This window comes from Mercurialis annua, linkage group LG8, assembly GCF_937616625.2.
Source record: "Mercurialis annua linkage group LG8, ddMerAnnu1.2, whole genome shotgun sequence".
Lineage (NCBI taxonomy): Eukaryota > Viridiplantae > Streptophyta > Magnoliopsida > Malpighiales > Euphorbiaceae > Mercurialis > Mercurialis annua.
Genome location: NC_065577.1, coordinates 6553004 through 6577654, shown reverse-complemented (window position 1 = coordinate 6577654; position 24651 = coordinate 6553004). Strand labels below are relative to the sequence as shown.

General features: G+C 33.1%; 3 protein-coding genes across 3 annotated transcripts; 1 reads left to right on the top strand and 2 right to left on the bottom strand.

Annotated features, from left to right (window-relative positions):
* Positions 1 to 8739: 8739 nt before the first annotated feature.
* LOC126662358 (ATP phosphoribosyltransferase 2, chloroplastic-like) lies at positions 8740 to 14005 on the bottom strand. The gene is made up of 11 exons (XM_050356320.2): positions 13590 to 14005; positions 13395 to 13454; positions 12501 to 12614; positions 11590 to 11655; positions 11385 to 11492; positions 11193 to 11276; positions 10172 to 10273; positions 9956 to 10069; positions 9791 to 9871; positions 9410 to 9529; positions 8740 to 9074 (listed from the first exon to the last, which is right to left on the bottom strand). The coding sequence occupies exons 1-11, from the start codon at positions 13881 to 13883 to the stop codon at positions 8979 to 8981; spliced, it is 1239 nt and encodes a 412-aa protein (XP_050212277.1). The 5' UTR covers positions 13884 to 14005; the 3' UTR covers positions 8740 to 8978.
* An 854-nt stretch (positions 14006 to 14859) lies between these two features.
* Positions 14860 to 21085, top strand: LOC126660807 (ribosome biogenesis protein BOP1 homolog). The gene is made up of 17 exons (XM_050354489.2): positions 14860 to 15102; positions 15355 to 15537; positions 15675 to 15829; positions 16242 to 16359; positions 16483 to 16581; positions 16741 to 16897; positions 16976 to 17084; positions 17171 to 17273; positions 17412 to 17562; positions 17651 to 17783; positions 17888 to 17994; positions 18077 to 18147; positions 18253 to 18313; positions 19040 to 19267; positions 19363 to 19447; positions 19824 to 20002; positions 20740 to 21085. The coding sequence occupies exons 1-17, from the start codon at positions 14980 to 14982 to the stop codon at positions 20823 to 20825; spliced, it is 2148 nt and encodes a 715-aa protein (XP_050210446.1). The 5' UTR covers positions 14860 to 14979; the 3' UTR covers positions 20826 to 21085.
* A 322-nt stretch (positions 21086 to 21407) lies between these two features.
* LOC126661750 (nifU-like protein 2, chloroplastic) lies at positions 21408 to 23835 on the bottom strand. Its single transcript, XM_050355615.2, has 3 exons — positions 23387 to 23835; positions 22789 to 23099; positions 21408 to 21850 (listed from the first exon to the last, which is right to left on the bottom strand). Exons 1-3 carry the CDS (start codon positions 23586 to 23588, stop codon positions 21662 to 21664), a joined length of 702 nt encoding a protein of 233 aa, XP_050211572.1. The 5' UTR covers positions 23589 to 23835; the 3' UTR covers positions 21408 to 21661.
* Between the last annotated feature and the right edge of the window lie 816 nt (positions 23836 to 24651).

The following is a 24651-nucleotide window of genomic DNA, read 5'->3' as shown; positions in this document are numbered from 1 at the left end:
GTGGGGCCATTATAGACATTACTTGTTTTTCTTTTTTTTAACAAATAGGCATATTTATTTATCTTTAAAAATAAACATTACTCAATTGCAACTGCAGAAAAAAATATAAATATTATTATTCTATAAAAATTTAAAATTTTAGATTGATAAAACAAAAATATTAAAATGAGTAAAAATTATATTATTAAACTAATTTATTTTAAAAGTTTAATGTGAGCGAGTACACTTTCCACGTTATATAGGTATTTCCATACTTGTTTGTATTAATAATATTGAAATGTTTTCATTTAATTATCAAATGTCACAATCAATTTAAATATAAATCTAAACAAGAAAAACAAAACAAAGTTATTTAAATGAGCAAAATTCTTTCATTTAGATTTTTTGATATTGCTACCTATTTAGGATTTGAAATTGAGTTTTTCAGAAAATTAACTAAAATTAACCTGTTTTTGTGATAGGTGGTTTTAGACGGTGTTTGATAAATTGAAGATCAAATGTTGAAAATTTAAACACTGAATTTTAATAGCTGAATTTGTTAATTATTGAAAATTTTAATTGTTGATGTCATAATCCATTTGATAACTTTTATTACTTAAAAAAATTGAGTTTCTCATATAATACAAAAATAAATTATTTTATAATATATTTATTAAAATATATATTAATTCTATGGTTATTATATCTTATATTTAAATATAAGTGTAAGGATATAAAGCCAAATAATTTTATTATAGGATGTAAAGATAATAAAAAGACATTCTATTGATTTTTATAATAAAATAAATGTCTAGAAGTCATTTTCTTCAAAAGTAATAATCAATTTTTTAGTAAAAAATTTAAGTCAAATGTTTTGATTTATTATTTTAAGTGGTATTAACTTATTTGATTAAGTTAAAATTAAATTAAATTAAATTATGTTACCAAACATTATTTAATGAAAATAAATGCTGAAAAAATTAATTTTAAATTATTAAATTGGTTATCAAACACCACTCAATTTCATTTTAGTTACATTCAATGGCGAGATAGGAGTAGGGGAATGTATCAGTTCGGTCGGTTCAAATGGGATCGAGCAAAATCGACCAACCGAAATGTGAAAAATTTCCATACTGAACTGGACTTTTAGTTTGAAAAAAAATGAATCATGCCAAATTTAAAAGTTCGATTTGGTACGATTCAGTTTGTTAAAACCATTTTTTTTAGTTTTTTAATTTTTTATACTAAAATTAATTCATTATATAATTAAGGTCTAATAAATTTCCACATATTTATTGTATAAAATTTATTAATTTATATATCAACAAAAACTAAGAAATAAAGACCAAAAAATATATATTTAAATATATTTTTTTTTAAATCATAATTTTTTTATATTGCACTTCGATATTTTGATTTTTTAATTTTCAAAATTTCTAAACCGAACCAAAACCAAACACCAAACTTTTTTTAAATAGAAATCAAATCAACATGTTTCATCAAATAACTGAACCAAATAACGAATTTCGGTTCAATTTTTTAATTTGATTTGGTTCTTGCACATCCATTGATAGGAGGGACATGAGAGGCTTTGGCCTTCCAACTTCTACAAATTATCTAAATAACATAAAACTATAATGCGTATTGATTATTGCGTCTAAACTCTTTTAACTTTCAAATATTTTTCGAATGTAATACTGCAATTTAGCCTTTTTTAATATGGCAATTCTGACTCCGTTGCTGGCTACACTAATTGAATAATAATTGGTATTTATATGCTCCAAAAATTCAGTCTCACATAAATAAAAAGTTTACTGCAGAAATCTCCCGAGCCTACTTATGCAACTAATTTCGGGAACTTATTGTATTTGGGTGGCAAATAACTGGAAAATGGGTGGTTGTGAGCTGATATATTAAGATGTAAATATATGACTCATTTAAATTTTATATTCTTACCATTCAATTTTAATCCACTCATTTATTAACTTTTCTAGATTATGCAATTTCTAATTTACTAGTATTAAAAGAATTCATTTATTTTTATTCAATGAAAATAATGTATAAAATGAATATTAAATAATTTTGTTCGTCGTTCGGACAATATGGAAGCGTAGAACCTCGCAAAAGCTGTCAAAGAATCCTTGGCGTATTTTCTTAGTTCTTAATTTCCTTGTGCTGTTAGTGTGTGTCTGTAATTTATATATGTTTTACATTCTATCTTAAATAATATATATCTTCAGTTAAAAAAACTATTCAATTATTTATGATCCATTCATAAAAAAAAATTATGATCCATGTACTAATAAGTTACAAGGATTTTGACTTGTTTAATATTTATTTAATAAATAGTTGACTTTTAGTTTATATAAGTGATAAATCACGGAAGCACCGAGTTCCGAAATATCTGAGAAACATAGGGAAAACAGAGGTCAAAAGGAACACCGGTGGGTAACACCAATCGTTTGCTCCGACACTCAAGTCAGTTTGGTTAGGGAAAGAAGAAGGAAAGAAAGAAAAAGCCGATATGCGGGCTATGAGTTGTGCCTCGATCATCTTTTGGTATATCTCAGATAGTTTCTGTCAGGAAACTAGCTATTTGTTATATTTCGGTAAACATGTCTGGGATATGTAGGTTTCTCGTTTGACTTAGCGACATTACATGTCTATGAGGTTGCTTCGTCCTTATGGTGTGTTACCATTATATTATCAATATGGATATTCATGGATAAATAGATACATAGAATATCAAATGAAGTATGATATATAAAACACAATTCTCTTAACATGGAAATATAACGAATTATGGTTGATATCAATGGGAATGGCTCCCCTCAAGTCCATAATCCCCTCCATTTTCCTCAAGTCTATTTAGATGGATGACACATAAGTAAAATAATAAAAACAATATCAAACTAAATTAAAATTTGCTTATATGTCATTAATGGACTTGAGGAAAATGGAGGGATTATGAACTTGAGGGGAGCCACTCCCGATATTAAGTATGTCAGCATCATACGGAACAATCCATTGAGTTTTAGTTATGTAAGTTAAAAAAATCAAAAAGAAAATAGTAATTTTTTGAAACACATGGAGAAAATAATATTCCGGACCTAAACATATACTAGTAATAGTAATTATCTCTTATTATTAATAATATAATTTGTAAAAGAGTTAGGCGGGATAAATGGTTTCACGAGTCAACCTGTAATACAACCTATTTATCTCATGTCATAAACGGATTGACACATTTACGTCACGAACCCGCTAAGTTTCAACATGGATTCGCCAATTTACGTATTAGGCGAATCTTGTTATAATGTCATGATCCATTTTGGCACCCCTAGCGGCAGGATAGCGTTGTACGACAGTTAGAATTGAATGGGTGGATTTTATGGTTTATGGGTTGGGTTTGATTTTAAATTTTAGAGTTTTTAAAGATGGCATGGCTAATGACGTGGACGGTGAATGTGTAAATTTTATTTTATTTTATTTATTTTTAGACGCCACATCGGTAATATTTAACAATGTAAACGACTTTTTAACAATGAAAAGTTTACTAGCCTTCAAATCAAAATTCAAGAATTCTACTAATCGAAACAAAATTTAGACATCTTATAATAAAAATAATATCATCAAAGACCGTGGTTAGTCCAGGCGGAGGTGCGACAGGTGTTACTCAAAGCAAACTTCTTAACGGTGGAATGAGCTTTTTGCAATTGAGTAATGCTATTTAACTTAACAAATTTAACTCACCATATTGTACCATTTCGTGGCAACAAACGAGTGGATCAATTTAAAATGTCAAAAATGCACTAGCATAGCTTATTTAATAGGATTAACTACTAAATTATACAAAAAAAGGGTTAATTCCTAAAAAAATCACGAACTTTACACGAAATTTCATTTTAATCATGACCTTTAAAAGTCGCCATTTAAAGGCACGAACTTTCATTTTGTTTCAAATCTATCATTTCAGTGTATTTTTGTTGACTAAATTATTCAATAAACCATTAATGAAAAACTCAAATTATAAATCGACATTAAATCTTATTATATTTTAGTTAGAGTATATATGATTAGGAATTTTTGGTTCGATAAAATATACCGGATTTTACTTTGGCGATAGATTTGAAACAAAATGAAAGTTCGTGCCTTTAAATGACAACTTTTAAAGTTCATGATTAAAATGAAACTTCGTGTAAAGTTCGTGATTTTTTTAGAAATTAACCCTACAAAAAACCTCAATTAATTTTAAAAAATGCATTATGAAACCAACAATTTCATATCAAAAAAAAGGTATCAGTAATACATATGCAATATAAAACAGAAAGCAAACAAAAAAAATAATGAATGAAACTTTTTAGATGCCGAAAAAAAAAAATTAAAAGCTATTTGTATCACTTTTCCTAATTAATAATAAAAAAGTTAGGATAAATATTTTCTTTTTAAAAAAATAATAGTATAATTTTCTACCTTGGTAAAAAAGTTAAAAAATTACTTTACTCTTTTAATATATTTTTTTAACTATAAGACCTATCAAAGGAAACGTTGTAGAGGTTGAAGTTATCAAGGGTGTTCTCAAGTCTTATGAGGAGACATCTGGGCAGATAATTAACCTCCATAAATCAAATATTATGCAAATGTTAGTTCTGATGTGGCGTCTAGGTTATGTAATCCGCTTAGGGTGAATCTTGTTACAAACCAAGACAATTACTTTGGTTTACCCTCTTTGATTGGTAGAAAGAAGAAGGTTAGCTTTGTTAAGGAAAGAGTTTGCAGAAGCTTCAGATGTGGAGGAGTAAAGGTATCTCTAAAGCTGGTAAGAGGATTTTGGTGAAGTTTGTCGTACAAGCAGTCCCTATTTTTGTCATGAATATTTTCTTGATCCCCCTTGATTTTTGTGAGGAGCTTGAAAGAATGTTGAACTTCTTCTGGTGGGGTACGAAGAAGGATAGTAGTAAGGTTATAAAGTGGATTCGATGGGACAAGCAATGTGTTACTATAAACTATGGAGGGGTGAGTTTTAAGAAATTGAGAGAGTTTAATTTGGCCATGTTAGAAAAGCAAGTTTGGAGGTTTATGAACAATCCCGAAGCTTTAGTCTCGCGTGTTTTCAAAGCTCGGTATTTTCCTAAAACGTCATTTCTTGAAGCGAAGATTGGGAAAAATCCTAGTTATGTGTGGCGTAGTCTTGTTAAAGAAGGGCTGCAGGAGGCGGATTGGAGATGGGACTCAAACTTATATCTGGAGGGATGCATGGCTACCAGATTCTCGCACTGGAATGCTAATAACTCTGGTTGCTAGTGGTCTGGAAAATTCAGTGGTTAACCAACTTATGATCCCAGGTACGAGAGAATGAGATATTGGGCTTCTGAGTGATATGTTCTCTGAAGACGATAGGGACTTAATCCACAAAGTTCCTTTGTCTGCAACGGAGGTGGATGATATGTGGTGCTGGCAAGGGGATAAACGAGGACATTACACCGTTAAAAGTGCATATAGAGTATCTAGAGGTGAGGAATATGAGGATAGCTCCAAGTAGTGGAAGACCATCTGGAAGTTGAAATTACCAGCAAAGGCTCAAAGTTTCTTATGGAGAGCGTGTCACAATATAGTACCTACGACAGAGAGGTTGATACTAAGTTTGTCCATGTTGATGCAATGTGCAAAGTCTTTAATTCAGCTACTGAATCTCTTATGCACATAATATTTTGGTGTCCTTTAGCTCAGAGCTGCTGGAATCGGGTAAGTTTATCAATTCCTACCCTTGTTAATGAGTCTTTTATAGATTGGTTGAACTTGTGTGTTGAGAAGTTATCTAATGAAGATTGTATGTTGACCTCTGTTGTGTGCTGGGTTTTTTTTTGATATAACAGAAACTCTGTAGTTTAAACTAATAAGAGTTGGGCAACTATTGAGCTTGTGAATGCCGCTGGAGCTTATTTTGCTAGTTGGAGGTTAGCAAAAACCCCTGCCTATTACCCCACTGAGTTTGATTTTGTTGTTAATATGGGGGATGTAGTTTGCTGTGAACCTGAGAATGGTTGGTTAAAATTAAATGTGGATGCAGCTACTTTAGCGACATCAAAAGGTGTGTTTTCGGTTGGGTGATGCGTGGATCAGCTGGCCAGACTTACGCAGCTTGTTCTAAAGCTGTGAATGGAGGTTTTGCTGCTCGAGAGGCTGAAGCAATAGCTGTCAGGGAAGCTCTCAGTTGGATTAGAAGGTTTGGGAAGATTCAAGTTATAGTAGAAACTAACTACCTTGAGGTTTTCTATGCCTTGGTTAATAATCGGAAGTATGCCTCAAGCATTGAATTTGTGTTTGATGATACTATTTGTTGCTCAAAGTACTTTCAGTAAGTACATTTTCGATTTGTTAGACGATCTGCGAACGGTACAACTCACTCTCTAGCGAGGGCTGCTCGTTCTTTTTCAGGTTTTGTAGTCTAGACCTTACCATTTCCAGATTTCCTTTGTAATGCTCTTTTTGAATGATTAATAAAGATGTGTTTGATCTTCAAAAAAAAATATTATAATTATATTTTTTTTTTATTATTTTACTCTAAGCATCAACCACCTGTCAGTTCTCTCTCTCTCTCTCTCTCTCTCTCTCCCTCTCCATTTTTTTCTTCATTTTTTCTCTATTTTTGTTCTCTTCTTCTTCGTCGATCCTTCATCGCTCCGCCGTTCTTTCATATTTAATTTTAGCAATTTTTTCCTTAACTCGTGTACTACGGTTTATTTTAACTTTTAGATTTAAATAAATCTTTCTTGAATATTTTCAGTTTCATATCTAAAAATCTTCATAAAAATTATTTTATGATTACAAAAATGATTTTCTGCCGAAAATAGCGTCTAATTATCACATTAATAGAACTCCATTATCATATCATAAAACTGTAAAGAAAAACAACCTTTTTATAAAAAAACAATGCTTGATTATCACATCAGTATCATAACATCATACGATTATGATAATAGTATGATAAAGTAATGATAATAATATGATATAGTAATAATAATAGCATGATAATGTTATGATAATAGTACGATAAAGTTATGATAAAGTATATTTTGATGCCGAGATGATAATGTTATGATACCTACATAATAACAAAGTAGAATCATAACTGATGGATATGGGATAACGATACCGGAAGTAACCAAAAACTAGATTAAATCCTATAAAGATATGGGTGGTTCAACTATATCAGAAGTATATGAGACAGAACATAGTCCTACTCAAACAAGGATAGACGCCTCTTACCAGATGTAGTGTACGAGACGCACAGTACTAGACACTCCATATCAAACGTATCAGATCATATCAGATTCCATGAATTTAGGGATAACACAAGGATGTAGAGTTCGAATAAAATACTCACCCAAGTGATTGATCCAACGACAACAAAAAAAATACCTATATAAAGAAGAGCCTTATTTGAGTATAAACCTATTTCATTCTTTTCATATAAAATCATCATTATTCGTATACCGAAATTTGACTTATGTATCAGAGTGTATTCGGATCAAACAAGTCCGAATTATTCTGAAGGTCAAAGAGACTGGATCCAGCATCACCGTGACCATCAATAATCATTTCAAAATTAAAAGTACAAACATAAACATGAAAAAACATGAATTTTTTAAAACCTTTTCATTTTTAGATAAAAAATGCAAATATTTTCATTTTTTTTAGATAAATACGGAAACAGCCCTTTAATAATATTTGCTCGATTCATTTTTATGACATTTTTTTAAATCATTTAAAATATGCAAAGCATATTCCAATCCAAACAATTTAATTTTTCATAATTAGAGATGTCCATGTCCACACAATTTTCTTTTAAATAAAATTAAAATTGAGCTGCTTGCCGACTCAGCTCCACCAATAACCAGGTCATCTCATCTGAGATATGTTACCATAGCCACACAGACCACATCACCATCAACAGCTAGGGATTTACATTCGATTCAAACTGAACCAAATCAAACCAACTTTTTGTCTTTTCAAATTCGAACTAAATTGATTTATAAGAATAACCAAACTGAACCAATTCACTTCAGTTGGTTTTCGGTTCGATTTGCACAATTCGGAAACTTTATCACGAAAACGAACCAAACCGTAAAAATGAACTTTTATATAATTTCAAACCGAACTGAAACTAGTTAGTTCGGTTTAGTTAATAGATTCCAATTCCGTTTGCATAATCTGAGATATGTTACCATAGCCACACAGACCACATCACTATCAACAGCTCGGGATTTAATTCGATTCAAACTGAACCAAATCAAACCAACTTTTTGTTTTTTCAAATTCGAACTAAATTGATTTATAAGAATAACCAAACTGAACCAATTCACTTCAGTTGGTTTTCGGTTCGATTTGTACAATTCGGAAACTTTATCACGAAAACGAAACAAACCGTAAAAATGAACTTTTATATAATTTCAAACCGAACTGAAACTAGTTAGTTCGGTTTAGTTAATAGATTCCAATTCCGTTTGCATACCCCTAGTAACAGCCACATCTCAACCATAACAGAAAATAACGAACCACGAGTAGCAAATAGAGTTATGGTTTGGCTTGACATGGTTAGAACCATGTAATACACCTCATTCATCTTAGTATCACAAATCAAAAACAATTTTGTATTTGAATTTCACTGAAAAACCATTGTGTTTCCTTTAACAAATAATAATAATAAAAATCATTGTTAAACAAATTTTGCTGATCTACAACAATGAAGAGAGAACATAAGGGCAAGGAAAAGGATCACAAAATCACAAAACTTTAAACAAAAAACAAAGAGAAAAAATATAGGAGTTTAGAGTTCAAAATCATGACATAATGATACACATAAAAATTAAAATACAAAAACTGAACCTGCTGCATTGGGTGCTAGTTGACATAAGTTGATGTACCAGTTGAGCAGCCCAAGTATTTGAAGAAGTAAGCATTGCCTAAGAAAAGTAATCATCAAAAACCGCATAGATCTACAGCCCGAGTTTTGAAAGAAGCTGACGCCATCTTGGAGTCTCTTCATCAAAGATGTAGGTTAAAGGAGAAACTAGAACCCCACTGCCTCCAATCTGCATCAACAGCCAGCCATGTACATTAACTAATTTACTAGAGGCTGCACACAAACTAAATAAAATAGTAAGCATTTTCAGAAGGAGCTTAAACTCAATCCTTTGTATTGGTCAGAACTGAAATATGAAATTCTTATTGAGAATATGAGAGAATGATGAAAATAAAGAATTTTCAGCAAAACAAGAAATGTGCAAATAAATAAATAATAATAATTTCAGTCTCCACTTACTATACTACAAAGTCCTACTAATAACCTATTATCTACCTGAGCCCCAAAATAGAAATATTTTTTTGTAACAGCCATTAAAACTTCTGCAATTAATGGATAACTTACTGCTCTCAACTGCTGTACAGACTTGTACAATGCCTTTTTCGGGACACATATGACTATGGCATAGTAATCTGGTGTAACCTTTCCATCACGTTTACTAAAAACTGGACTTACAGTAGGGCCCTGCATGTGACCAGAGAAAAAAAAACATATTAGAACCTGAAATTAAAATTACCTAGGGAAATGTCTAGCAGTAAAATTGTCACGACTCTTGGCCAGACTAACAGGTCCATGACCACGGGAACCACAGATATCTTATTAACTTGAAGTTAGAAGGTGAACATTAATCGAAGATAATAGTTTTTGTGCTGCACTGCTTGTAAAATGTTCCATGTCATGGTCATTGCATACGAGAATTAAGTTAGCTTTTATCTTCACTCTCACCTGCAAGCCAGACAACGATGGCTGGCTTAGAACACGCTCAGCCACTTCTTCTGCACTACTTCCTCGCATATTTGCAGTCACCTGACATTAAAATCTTATCACCACAGATACAGGAAAGCAAAGTATAGATAGGAGGGAGCATGAAATTAAAAATACAGTACACACCGTGAACTGACCAACTGCCCTTAAATGTGCCTCCAACCTTTCAAGAATTTCATGTACCGTGTCCAACGCACCTTTCCGCTGCATCAAGGATTTCTTGCTTGCAATAAGAACAGCCTGAAGAATAGCGCAAGATAAGATTAACCATTTTGCATTACTTGAAGATGAAAGATCACAATGCATGCTTGATGAAGTGGTCTTTGCAGTTTGGTAGCTTACCTGGCTCTCAAGTACAACCCCACCTTTGATTTCTTTAAGATTGTTTTCTCGCAAAGTTGTTCCACTACTCACAAGGTCCAAAATAGCATCAGCTATTCCCATCTAATAAAAAATATTTCCAAATATATTAGAGAGCAAAAATATTATAGTAGCTGAAAGTATGAAACTCATCCTACAGCTACTAAGCTTATCTCTCCTGCTGTACTTCTTTGTTTCTGACCTGACATCTTTGAAAACAATGGTCATGCCCGATACTTCATGAGCTATATTTAAGTTATTTGTATTTAAGGGACAAAAACTTGTAATAATGCCCATAGCCAAAACAACTTGATTATAAAAGCTTTGACTTAAATGATGTCATAATGTCACAGTATTAGATTTATGCTATGCATGTTGTGCTTTTGGTCAACGGAATTCCAGTCAGACAGAAAATAGATCGCAAAAAATCAGAATTTAAGCCATCATACTGTCTGACACGTCATTTAGAATCTGAATGGAATAAATAGAATGGGATTGAAAAACCAGATGCTATAGCCTGTAAAATAAACAATACTAGTTTTAAATTTTTGCGGCCTTTCATCATATGCTGAATTATTATTCTGTGTTGAAGTGGGAAATCCCACATTGTTTGTGTGTGTGAATGGACTTGTGTTTATATATTAGTTGGGCAACTCCACTTAACACCAATTGGTTTTAAAATGGAATCTAACATGGTATCAGAGCCTTATTCACACAATTTGAATTTGGCCCGGCCCACGTAAGATTTGCGTGAGGGGGATTTTGTTGCTTGGCCCGGACACGCTATGCGTGAGGGGAAGTGTTGAAGTGGAAAATCCCACATTGTTTGTGTGTGTGAATGGACTTGTGTTTATATATTAGTTGGACAACTCCACTTAACACCAATTTGTTTTAAAATGGAATCTAACATTCTGCAATACTGATGAGCCCCAAAACCAGCTATACGATTCATGTCAAATAAAATTATATCTGTTCAGTCCTACAGTAGAGAGTTGTGTCTCACCGCAGGAGCAGCTTCCAATGCCCCATCAGCAGTTGAAAATATCACGTGCTCCAAACCATTTTCTTTCATAAATTTAGGACCCAGCTGTGCACAAAAGTAAGAAATATTAATGCGAAATTGTGCAAAGAAAAGCTAGCAAAAGAGAACATAAGAAAATTGAAAAATTAGGAATAAATTCAACACATATCATACATAAGTGAAGCCTGTCGCAACTCGTAGGGGCCTTTCAGCAGTCCATTGAGGCATTTGTGCTAGCTCCCTCAGTGAATTTACATTTTCAAAGATGCCATATTTAGGAATCTGAAATATAAGATCAATGTGTCAAAATTATTACCAGTTAGTCATATGCCAATCAGGCTTTTAGCTAACTACAAGTGCAAAATGGAAAAGGGCTTACTGCAATTGATAAATGGCAATCTCCATACTCAAGAGCATCATGAACAAAGATGAGATCTTCATCCCCCTGACGTAAAGTTAAATCAAACAATATCCAATATGAACACTCCGCATTTGCGCCAAGCATAGAAACATGATCAGGAAAAAAAATGCAAAAGAGAGTAACATACTGAGATATAGAAGAATAATGGAATCACATTGCATACAAAGACAAGGACCACAAGGTTAATTAGCATAACCTTGTGGCAGAAAAACTTTACCCTCAAATATTAACCATCAGCAAATCAAACTTCTCATCAAATAAATCAGAGGAAAACTGTGAAATTTAAGTCCAGCAACTGAAAAAGCTCCAAATAAAAATACTGAGGCACATGCCCCGCATTTAAAAAGAAAACTAACCACTAATTCTAATTTTCTAATTATTTTGAGGATACCCAGTTCATATTGCCCACTGCAGTATCCTAAAGCAGGCATACACATTTTGTAAGAATTACTCACATGCCTTTTCTATTATATTTAATCAACATCACCAGTGGCTATACTGAAAATATCCTACATGTGGTTGGGGATTCACTGAAAGGAAGGCCTTATGAAAACAAAAACAATAGTTTAGCTATCTACAATTTAATTGGAGAAAACTAATCAAATACAGCCAGACTCCATGACCAGTCAAAAAGTAGGCACACAACTAATGCCTTTCAAATCATTATCAAGTTTGAAATTAACATATCGAAAAGGATAGGCATCAACCAAAAGCATAAAGTATAGAATGCTGATGCATTGAAAGATGAAATGATTATAAAGAATATATAATTGGCTCTTCGTCTAGAGTATTATTATCCTGGCTAGGCATGTATCATGAGAATCATTAAACCTCCAACAGAAAAATAAATGAGTAATAGTGCTTCTTACCTGCCCATATTCACTAACTGTATCCAACCCCACAATTCCAAGGTCCAAATCGCCTGATAACAATTTCCGTACAATGTCTTTGGGTCGCTGGAACCATACTTCTAAGTTGGAGAGCTGTAGAACAATTAATTCTGGTGAAAAGTAAATATGTATTTATGGATGAATTACAATATAGCATAAACTGAAAATTTAATATTTATGTTAATTAATGTTATATGACCATACATGTACAACAAAATCAAAGACAAATATGACACCTGCATCTGGGAACATCGAAATTAAATTTAATAGAACAGTTCCATTTTGTAACAATTTTGTTACTACTCTGAAAACTAGAAGAAAAAGTTACCAAGAACATATTACCAGGGCTGAAGCATGTTTACTTAAAGCTTCATAGCTAAAAAGCAATCCAATTTAACCATCAGTCATTAAGACAAACTTTGATAATTCACTTCCTCAGTTGTTTCTCAAAAAACAAATGCACTAAACTTTACATGATCTAACAACAAAACAATACTAGAAATGGTAGAATTGGAAGGAAACAGAAGAGCAATATATTCCTCAATACTTTATTTTTCAACTTTATGAACATTGAACAAGTCTTCACCAAAACTAGTCTATTGCTACTTATTTAATTTAAAAGACTGGATAAAAAAACATAAGAATCACAATCAAATAAGGTTAAACCATGGAAAACTTTCTTTTTAATTCCGAACTCAAAAATGCATTCTCCCACCAATAATCTAGTTCACTCACAAGTGCATTTAAAGTCTAAAACACACACCAAATGTTCCAAAATCTCAGAATTCAGTAAAGATTCAGAAATATAAGCACAGCATAGCCTCTACCTATTACTCATATCAATAAATTTCGACAATTATCGCATAATTTTACCTGCGGAATTTCTGCCACATATTGCCTTGGATTAACTTGCTTGACAGACAATTGACAATCCTGAACAGCCAATCAGACAACATAATTATGAATTAAAAACTTCTCCATTTAATAAACAATTCACTCAGTTTGACCTAACAATTAACAATAAAAATAATAAAAGGCGCAAACATTTAAATTTTAAATTTATTTAACCTTGAGGAGATCAAGAGTATCAGAAGCCATGCGACCTTTACTAGGCAAGCCGAGACGAATCTCATTCCTCTCCGAAACTTTACTATCAATCGTTCCATTAACGACCGACACGTGCGATTGCTGCGACAAACAGCACGTGATTGACTGGTTCTGATACTGTTTAAGAGGTTGAATTGCAGGTTTTAGCGTGATTATGCGAAATGAGGGAGAGGTGGGGAATAGTGAAGAAGATGAGGAAGTGAAGGGAGAAGGGCATTGTTGGAATTTTGGCTGTTGTAGAATGGAAATTGACATGATTGGCTGTTTTAAGTTTTAGTTTGGAAAATTGGAAAGATACGCCGCCGTGAGTGGAAGTGGAGAGTGGGAGACGCACTTGAGAAAGAAGAAGAAGATAGTGGTGAAGTGGTGCCGTTTTGATTCTGTTTTTATTGTAAGGGGTTGTGTCTATGAGTACATTCTAGGACCTTGATCTTGGTCGTTCATTTTTATATTTTTTAGACCATCACCACTTTAAAAAAAATAGCCGATTTTTTAATTTTAATTAAAGTCATTTTCTCAAATTAAAAACGGAAAATATCCAAATATATTTTTTATATTATTTAAATTTATCTTTTTATATTGAAAATTCAAATATAAATGTCATTTAAAAAATGTCTCACTTCAATTTAATAGCTATCATTGAAATTAAAAATTAAAAAACTGACTAAAATTGACGAATTTAAAATTTGAACCATAGAAAAAACAAGTCAAAAAAATAAAATATTTTCCAATTATTAAACGATATTTTTGGCCATCATTTGGGAAAATTTAGAATTCCATTTCTAAAATTAAAGGTACTTAACGATAGTTAATAAATTAAAATAAATAGCGTGAGATAGTATAAATTTTAAATTTATTCTATAATTTTAACATTAATTAAGATAAATGAAGTTTAATTCGAATGATCAGACGTTTTAATATATTTTTCAGAGATAATGGATTTGAATCCGACATCTACAGTATAGATTATTTTTAGCTCTAACACTTAATCCCGCTATCCCCGTAAACCAATCTCAATTAAAAAAATCAACTAATTTATAATACAAATTTTATATTTTAATTTAAAACACTATTAATTGATTCCATAAAAATTCAAATGAGTATTTAAAAAGTAAAAAAAAATCAATTAAAACTGAATATTATGGGCTGGGCTAAGATCCACTTAGCCCAACTTCCTTTACTACCGTCGTCTTCTTGTCCCCTAACCTTAAAACCCTGAAACACTAAAACCTCCATTATCCTCCCGCTTGCAGCCTTCTTCCACTTAGGAAGTTGCCACCTGCTTTTTTTATTTTTTTGAAAAAGATCCAATCTTTCCCATTAACAGAAATTAAAAGAAGTCTCAGCTCAGATGGGTTCAATTAAAAACAAAAATAAAAACGACAGTAAAAAGAAAGTGAACAGTCTAGAGAATCTTCCCAAGAAAGAAGAAGAATTGGAAATCGATTCTGACGAATTTGACTCTGACTACGAGGTAAAAAGTTTCCCGACTTGAGTAAAATTTCGCTTATCTTATGTGAACTTCACCTGTTTTTCGATTCCGAACAAATGCAATTACTAGTAAAATTTAATGAATTGCATATGCACAGCTAAAAAAATTGATGATGTTTACTGCAGTTTAGTGTGTTATTATGTCTTTTTTTAGCATTTTTCATAAGATAAGTGTTGATAATTCTTGCCTGTCACAAGCATTGGTTAATTTTTTTTATATGAATACCTATTGCAGGGCTCTATTGACACAGACATAAGTGAAAGTATTGAAGGTTTAGAATCTGGTGAGAGTGAAGGCTCAGGAAATGATAACAGTGAAGGCTCGGAAGGGTCGGCTTCTGATAGAAGCGAAGGTTCTGAATCTGATGAAAGTGAAGGTGAGGAAGCGGCTGAAGAGAGCGATTCTTCTGAGGATGAGGTATATTGTCTCTCTCTCTCTCTCACTGTTTTTGTTTCTTTTTTTGGTTTGAAGAAAGTTTTAAGTCTTTTTTCCCCTCTAATAATGAACAATTTATGGAATTTCTGCAATTCTGTCGATGATTGCTGTTTTACTAGGTGGCGCCTCGAAATACAATAGGTGATGTTCCTCTGAAGTGGTATGAGGATGAGAAACATATAGGATATGACATTTCTGGAAAGAAGATAACCAAAAAAGAAAGGCAAGATAAACTGGAGTCGTTTCTTGAAAGTGCTGATGACTCGGCAAATTGGTGAGTTCTCAACTTGTACTGAATATCTTGTGTTGTGCTCAACATAATGATCTTATTCACCTCTTGACTTTAAGCTTGAACTAATTTAGGGATTTATATTATCCTCTCCCTCTAGTATAGAGCCTCTCCCCTCCCAATTTTGATATTTGTACTTGCTCTGTTTATTGTCTCTTCTTGCTGTTTGACTTGATCAAATTTTGCTAGCTACTGCAAACGGAATGCGTACATTTGAAATCTGTATTGTTCAATGATAGATTTCAACCTTTTATGGGGCTTCTACTTTTATTTTCTTTTTGTTAATATGTGGTACAAGATTTATGACGAGTACAACATATTAATATCAACCATTTCTTCTTTCATGTAAAAGTGTTGCTTTACTCATTATTTTTCTTTTATAATTGATTTCATTTAGGCGCAAGATTTATGATGAATACAACGATGAGATGGTAGAGTTAACACGAGGAGAAATCAAAATGATCCGTAAATTGGTCAAAGGAAAGGCTCCGCATGTTGACTTTGATCCATATCCGGTTTGTAGTTCTCATACATTCTCCTTTTACTACTTTTATTTGCTTTTTCAGTTCTGATATCGTACTATGTTGATAAAGTGTATTATTTTTTTGTTTAAAAGTTTGCATTCTTTGTGTGTATAGACTTATAGCGATTGGTTTGAATGGGACTCTAAGCATCCAATTTCAAATGCTCCAGAACCCAAGAGGCGGTTTACTCCCTCAAAATGGGAAGCTAAAATGGTGAGTCGTTTCTTGTCATTAGACAGGTTTCTTATTCCTTATTGAGGCTGCCATTGTTTCTGAACAAGTATTTCTTCTGACTCGTGCTTGGAGTCTGTTGATGTAAATTTTAATGTTGTACTTTGCATGGTTATCTTTGTTTTCAATTTTTATATGTAGGTTGTCAAGTATGTGAGGGCAATTCGCAAAGGTTTAATAAAGTTTGACAAGCCAAAAGAAGAACCACGTTTCCGCCTGTTGTGGGGGGATGATTCTGGCACAGCAGAAAAGACTAGCCATTTGTCTTACATTCCTGCACCAAAGCCAAAATTGCCAGGTGAAGATTCAGCCCCATCTTCTGATTCATTTTTTCACAATTTTCTATATCGTGAATCTTAAAGGAAGTATGTTCCAGGCCATGAGGAGTCATATAATCCTTCTCTAGAATACATACCGACACAAGAAGAGATTAACTCTTATCAACTGATGGATGAGGAAGATCGACCTAAATTTATACCTGAACGGTGATTTATAATCTCTGGTCATTGTTTTGTTCTGTTTCTCATTTTATTGGTGAATATTGCATCTTTAAACAATTTAATATGATTAGGTTTACATCGTTAAGAAGCATCCCGACATATGAGAATGCTGTGAATGAATGTTTTGAGCGTTGTTTGGATCTATACTTGTGCCCTAGAGTGCGTAAGAATCGGGTAAGTTTTTAACACCCATTGGAGACCCTTTTTTATTGATTTACTCTTAATGAGTCTATTGCTATTTTGGTGACTAAACTGATCCGTTGTGATTAACTTCTTAGAAAGTTAATAATGTATTTCCTTTTGATATTTCAGATCAATATTGATCCCGAGTCTTTGAAACCTAAGCTACCGAGTAGAAAAGACCTTAAGCCTTATCCATTTGCTTGCTACATTGAATATAAAGGTCATATGGGTGCAGTTATGTCAGTTTCTATTGAAGCTTCAGGACAATGGATGGCATCAGGTTTGGATGCTCTTTTTAAAAAAAAAAAATTATGATTAAAAATTCATTTCTTGGACTCGGTTCTCACGGTCTAATATTTTCTGTAAAGGTTCAACTGATGGAACTGTGCGTGTTTGGGAGGTTGAGACTGGTAGATGTCTTAAAATCTGGGAGCTTGGTGAGACAGTCCAGTGTGTAACATGGAATCCTATGCATGAACTTCCTGTTTTGGGAGTCGCTGTGTAAGATGGTGCAGTTTTTGCTAGTTCAATGTTTTCTCTGTGTGTGACATTCTCTAATATGTGCTTCCCATGTTATCCATGCAAATGGATGAAAAACAATGCAGGGGACAAGATGTAGTTCTTTTAAATACTGGATTGGGGAATGATGAAGTGCAGAAAAAAGTGAAGGAACTTCTTCATGTTGGCACACCTATAGCTCCTGATGATTCTGGTCAGTAGTAAACGCTAGTTTCAGTGGGTGGTGGAGATGTATTTATCTTTCTATATGCTGACAACATATTCTATATGCATAGGTAAGGCACTCTCTGATTTGAGTTGGCTTCAAGATGCAAAGCATGGAGGAATAAGGATACGGCATATTAAGGTAATTTTTTTTTTCTAACTCATTTTCATTTCAATTTCCTACTTATGGTATAGGATCTCTTCTGAAAGCAATTTTCAAAACTTTTAATCACTTGCTATCTTGCAGACTGTATCTTCAGTAGAATGGCATCGCAAGGGAGACTATTTCTGTACTTTGATGCCAGCTGATATCCTTCTTTTACTGAGTAGTACTTCGTTTTGAAAAATGTTAACATGCATGATACGATTGATGTTGCTAATTCTTTTTGTGAATCTTTTTTCCTGTTTGTTTTTGTCTCTATTATTTTTTTTGATAATTGTTTTTGTCTCTATTATTATTTTGGCGTTTGTGATTTATTGCTTTATTGGTTAGAAAGATTAGCTCCATGATTGCAAAATGGCTGCTGTTTTATATGGTACTTCAGTGGCTTTTTTTGTGTGCGCCTTGTAGATGTCCGTTTTTCTACTAATCAGGGGATTCCCTTTAATCCTTTCATAGTTAAGTTTTTCCTGCAAGATCCCCAGATAAGTATGAGTAAAAAATGCTACTTAGATAGCCCCTCGGCAGGACATGAGACTAAAAATTACTGTTTTTCCTTGAAGATCACAATGTGCACAGAAGGGAAATTATGTTACATGGCCTTACTTAGTGATGCCTTTTAAATCAATGATATCTTGTTAGAATAGGCACGCAATAATCATGTTACTGTGTGTATATTTTAAAATGTCCATAACCTATACATGATATGTGCTTATAGAGACAGTTTTGCAATCCAAAGTGTTAAGGGTGCTTTACTTAATTCAACAGTTATCTCAAATTTAATTATGAAAGACATGTCTTTTGCATATATGCTTGTATGAACTTTATTTTTCCCATATGTATATCTATAGTGTTTCCTTCACTTGTTAATTACGCGAATCAAAAGCAGTTCTTATACACCAACTCTCTAAGAAGCTCACACAAAAGCTTCCATTTAAGTTGCATGGACTTCCAGTGGCGTCAGTTTTTCATCCTACACGTTCAGTTATCTTTGTTGCAACAAAGAAGAATATTCGTGTTTTTGATTTATTGAAGCAGAAGTTTATTAAGAAGCTTGAGACTGGACTTCGTGAAGTTTCCTCCATTGCAGTTCACCCTGCTGGTTTGTCTCCCCTTACCTTATATTGAATTTTACAGCTGCTATATCTATTCCTTGTTTTCCGTTTGACATTTATTTGAGGCTGGCCTTCTATGCAGGTGATAACATAATTGTGGGAAGCAGGGATGGGAAATTATGTTGGTTTGATATGGACCTTTCATCTAAGCCATATAAAGTTCTCAAGTATGTCAGATAATTCTTTTAGCATGCATGGAAGCGTGAATTATATTAAACCAGTACTTTTGCCCTGAATGAACTTTCTGTCAATATCTTTTGAACCAGTACCAAGTAACCTATACCTTTGATTTGAGGAAACAACTTGCAATTGTGCAAAATCTATCAAATAGAATGACTTGTTCACCTAATGGAATTAGGATAAGCATTTTATGAGGGATAATTACAAGCTTTGGAACAGTGAAATGTATAAATTCAAAAATTGTATGCATGTGTGCTCATTTTTAGTCTGCCATTCATTTGTTTTGTCATCTGATATAATTTTTTGTCTTTAAACGGTGCTAGGTATTTATTGTTTCCATAATGTGATTCTGTAATTTCTCAGGTGTCATCCGAAGGATATAACAAATGTTGCATTCCATCGCACATACCCGCTATTTGCATCAAGCTCTGATGATTGCACTGCATATGTTTTTCATGGCATGGTTTACTCTGATCTTAATCAGAACCCTCTTATTGTTCCATTGGAAATTCTTCACGGACATTCAAGTTCAAATGGCAGAGGTGAGTCTTCTGTAAGCTATGTGATAATGTACATGCACCAATATAAATTTCAAAATAATGTTGAATTTGAGGTAACACTCTGGTTTCTCATGGGAGTCGATCATCTCTGGGGAAGCTGCTAATCTTCTTTATTCTCCTCTTATTTTGGGGAAAAAGATTGAAGGCTTTGAAAAATAAATTTAGCTTTTGACAAACGGCATGAGATGAGTTGATTCCTATTGATCGACCCATGTTCCAGCAATTTCACATATTATCCATCTATATGTTGCACTGAAATGAAAATCATTGAAATGTCAGACACAGCATCTATTACGAAAATAGGTTATAACTTATAACTATTAAGTTTTGGAGTTTTAGAAGTGTTTTCGGAAATGGAAACAAAACTCCAAAACCTAGGACTCGATGAAAAGAAAATACTATAAACAGATATGTATGGACTGGACAAACTTTCGTCAGTCACATACCTCTGTGTTTTCATGTTGTTATTCTCAGGCAAAGGATCCTGTTTGGCTAATATTGTATTGAACCATTACCCAACAATGCTCTCTTATGCATATATTGTTCTGGGGTGGGTTTTTTTAGCAGTGTCTGGGTTAGCTTTATGTTATCTGTTGGTACCTAGCAAACTGAGTAGAGTGGTGCCTATGTTAAGTTGCTGTTATTTGACCTTCATTCATGTAAGTTTGTGCTTTATGGTCTTGTATGTTTATGCTAAATTCATTCACATCTCATTTCAGGAATATTGGATTGTAAATTTCATCCCCGACAACCCTGGTTATTCACTGCTGGTGCTGATTCATTGATCAAACTTTATTGCCATTAGGTTGAACATTAAAAGAACAAAAAAGAAATTTATTCCGTATCATTGAACTGTGTTGCGCCACTTGTTGCACGAGGTTGAAGGATTCCAGCAACAATGGAAGATTGTAAGTTGTAACATAGAAACAAAGCTCAAACAATTTTGGATACTCGAGTCCTTTATACTGATTGTGTTGCTAAGAGTTAAATTTTGACAGGCCTCGAGATGATTCTTTTACAATGTTTATCTATTTATTTACAATTATTTTATTGTCTTTTATTTTACCCGTTGTGAATCTTGTGATGCATCTTGCTGCAGGATTATTCATATCTTTTCTTACCATGGTCTAAACCATTTTCTATGTTTCAAATCTTATTTTATGTTCTCAGTACTGATTGTTCAGCTAAAAGCTGGAAAGTTTTCATGCAATGAAAAAGCATTTACCAGCCTAATTGATAAAATTTAATTTTTTTCTACACATTATTTAATATTAATTTACTTCTTACTCAATTAATTTTAATAAAAACATTTTTTCTGAAATAATATTAACTAAAAAAAATAAAAGATCAATTAGAGAGAAAAGTTTTGATGAAAAAGAGAGAATAGTAATACAATAAATATTTCTCATGAAATAATGTTACATCAAAATTTTAGCACAGAAGCAATAATGCAGAATTTAGCTATACATTCCACTAATATTTCCTCTAAACTGAATTATCATCATTCATCAATTGCATTGAAGCTAAACTCATCTGTACATACTGTATAAAATACAACTTATAAGGACTAGGCGAGTCTCTTCACTGTCATTCTCATTATTCAAGGATGTAACTAGGTAAATTAAACAAGTGGCAAGGAAGTTACAGAAGTTGGACTGCAGCGATGTCTGGAATTTTCTCTCGTAATTTTTGCGTGAGAGCTACTCGAACAGTCATAACCCCTGCTGCTGGACCTGTGATTCTAATTTTCACAATTGGCTCTTCGATTGCCACTAGTTCAAGAGATCCACCAGCTGCCCCGACAAGATATGGCCTAATTTCTTCAAGAACCTGACATGAGTAAAAAAAATGTAGACTAAACTTAGTGGAGGAGCATAATAGCTACAATTCAGACAGTTTTTACTTTGATATTTTTTGCTCATGTAAAGCAAACCGTTGCACTTTTTACCCTATTTAAAAAAACAAAATCATCACTGATCATTGTAGTATCGAGGTTCAGATTCAGACTGAACGCTAACAAGTAAAACACTTAGGTACATCTCTCATTAATACACCCCTTTGTGTATTCTAATTTCACCAGTTTCAAAAAAATTAAACCAAAGGGAAACTGTTACGAGTATATTCGTTCAACAATATCATGTTGTCTCATGAGATGATGAATAAAGAAGACAGTAGAAATAAATCAAATACGAAGAGTTAGTATCTGAGTATAAATCATTTTCAAAACTGCCAAGCCTGCAGCTGCAATTTTCAGAAGCTGACACAGAGAAACCTAAAGAATACCTGGTAGGCGAATCAACTATATAGAGAGAAAATTGAAGGATTAAAAGAAACAAGGCACTCTAGACACGCCATGGAGAACCACTAGATAAAACAGGAACCAAATATGGAACCCCTCTCTAGAAAGAACATCCTCTAAAACTGATTGAAAATTCTTCAAGAAGATAAAGATCAATTTTCTACGAAAATAAAAACACATTACTAGAACCAAAACTTAAGTTTCATTGTAGTGTTGTTATAGAATGACAGGAAGCCCATTTGGTCACCGTGTTAAAAAAAAATACCATTTTTCGTTTTTTCTACATAAAACTAACCTTAGTGCTTCTACTCCAATATGTCCTCTATGTATTGTTTGCTTCAAATAGACATGACACTGGACAAACACTATCCTTCCAAATAGCAGGAACTTAAAACAACATATGGCATGCGTATCTTATATTTATATGCTGAAGACATTAAACTCTTATACAAGCCAGCAATGTGCTTACCTTTTCTATATTTTCTTCATTCAGCTCAAGCCCAGTTTCTTTATCAGTAACCGGCTCCACCGCAACTATTTCAGGGATCTTCTCCATCAAACGACGCTCAATACCCATCTTCATCGTCATAACTGAACTCGGACAAGACCCACATGCTCCTTGCAGCTTCAACCGCACAACATTTCCATCAATCTCATGCAATACCACATTCCCTCCATCTGCTATAAGATATGGTCTAACTTCATCCAACACAGTCTCAACGTTCTCCGCAGTTAACGGCAATTCAAGTGCCGAATCGGGTGTAGCAACAGCCTTCACAACTGCACACATACAACACGATAATCTATGTTATCAATGAATAACGTAAATTTTAACCACAAAAACTGAAAAGATAGATTCTTTTTTAAATTTGGCCATTTGGGTAGTCTAATAAAAGAGGAAAAATTATATAACACAATTATTGCCCCCATGTTATTCGTGCAATTAGCCATGTGAAATATTTCAATTATAAAAAAAATAAATACTAATCATTAAAAAAATTTCTTGAATTGCTGTAAATATGACACGGCGGCTCTAAGCTAACGAAATAAAAAAGAAATACACAAACCTAGCCTCCTCCGTGTAAATCCGGGCGGCTGAATCCTAACAGAACGGCAAGGGATACGCCGCAAGTGACGGCCGCCGCGCGGATTGAGAGAGATTCTGGAGCTAAAGGAGCTGGAAGAAGGAGCAGAAGAATCTAGGGATTGGTGGTGGAGCTTACTAGAGCAATAGTAAGCTGGATTAATCACAACAGAAGCAGATTGCATCTCTTTTCTGATTTGTTTATTAGACCAAAAAATCAAAAGAGAGAACGAGACAGAGATCGAGTTGATTAATGAATCAATTAAACTAAAATTAGGTTAATTGAATTTTATAGCAGATGAATTTGTCGTAGAGGTGGGCGCCGTCTTAATTTATCGGATTTTAGTTTTGTTCTTCTAATGGATGCTGTATTGTGGTGGATGGATACTTGGTAACAGAAGAGGGAAGGGAAATTTGTTGACGCACGTGGATTGTTGTTGTGGATGGTAATAATATAAATAAATAAAATCAATTAAAACTGAAAATTAATAAATACATTTGAAAATCGAAAAAATATGAATTACGATAAAAGAATGAACAAAGCATCAACTTTTTTTAATAGAGAGATATACAAGATGAATATTATTATACTTACAACATTTGATATACACTATTGGTTATAAATAAGTGCAAATTTGTATATGCCATTCACGCCATCCACGCCATTTTTACGTTGAATGTTCGTCTTATAAAACTTGCCATCTTGGTAAAACAATGACGCAACTGCCGCTTTTAATACTTGTAGCCTTCTCCGAACACACCTTTTCATAAATCTTTATAATTTTTAATAAACTTTTACCTTCATGCCTTCATAGGGGTTGAACCCAAAACCTTTTAGTCTTGTACCTCACTTCTACCCAGTTGAGTTAGGAGGTTATTGATAAGAAAAGATCAATTCACATAAACTTTCTTTAAAAAGTGCATATTTTTCTCCTTTTGATGGCGTGGCATCCTCTGAAGATTCTCCCGGTGTAAAATCTGCTTTCATAGGCCGTTTTTCGCTATGAGGAGGAAATCGAAGAAGACAACCACCGTTTAGAGCAAGAAAATCTATGATTTGAAGTTACAACTGATTGATGAGGTTCTGGAGAAGGAAGATAGAAAAGAGGAGATTGCATAAGAAGCTTATGAATCGATTTTAGAGTTGAATAAACTAATAAATATGGCGATTGGAAGAAGCAGATAGTAGTAGATTAATTGTATCAACTAATGATTCCCAAAGGGTAATAGATGAAACATAGAAGATGA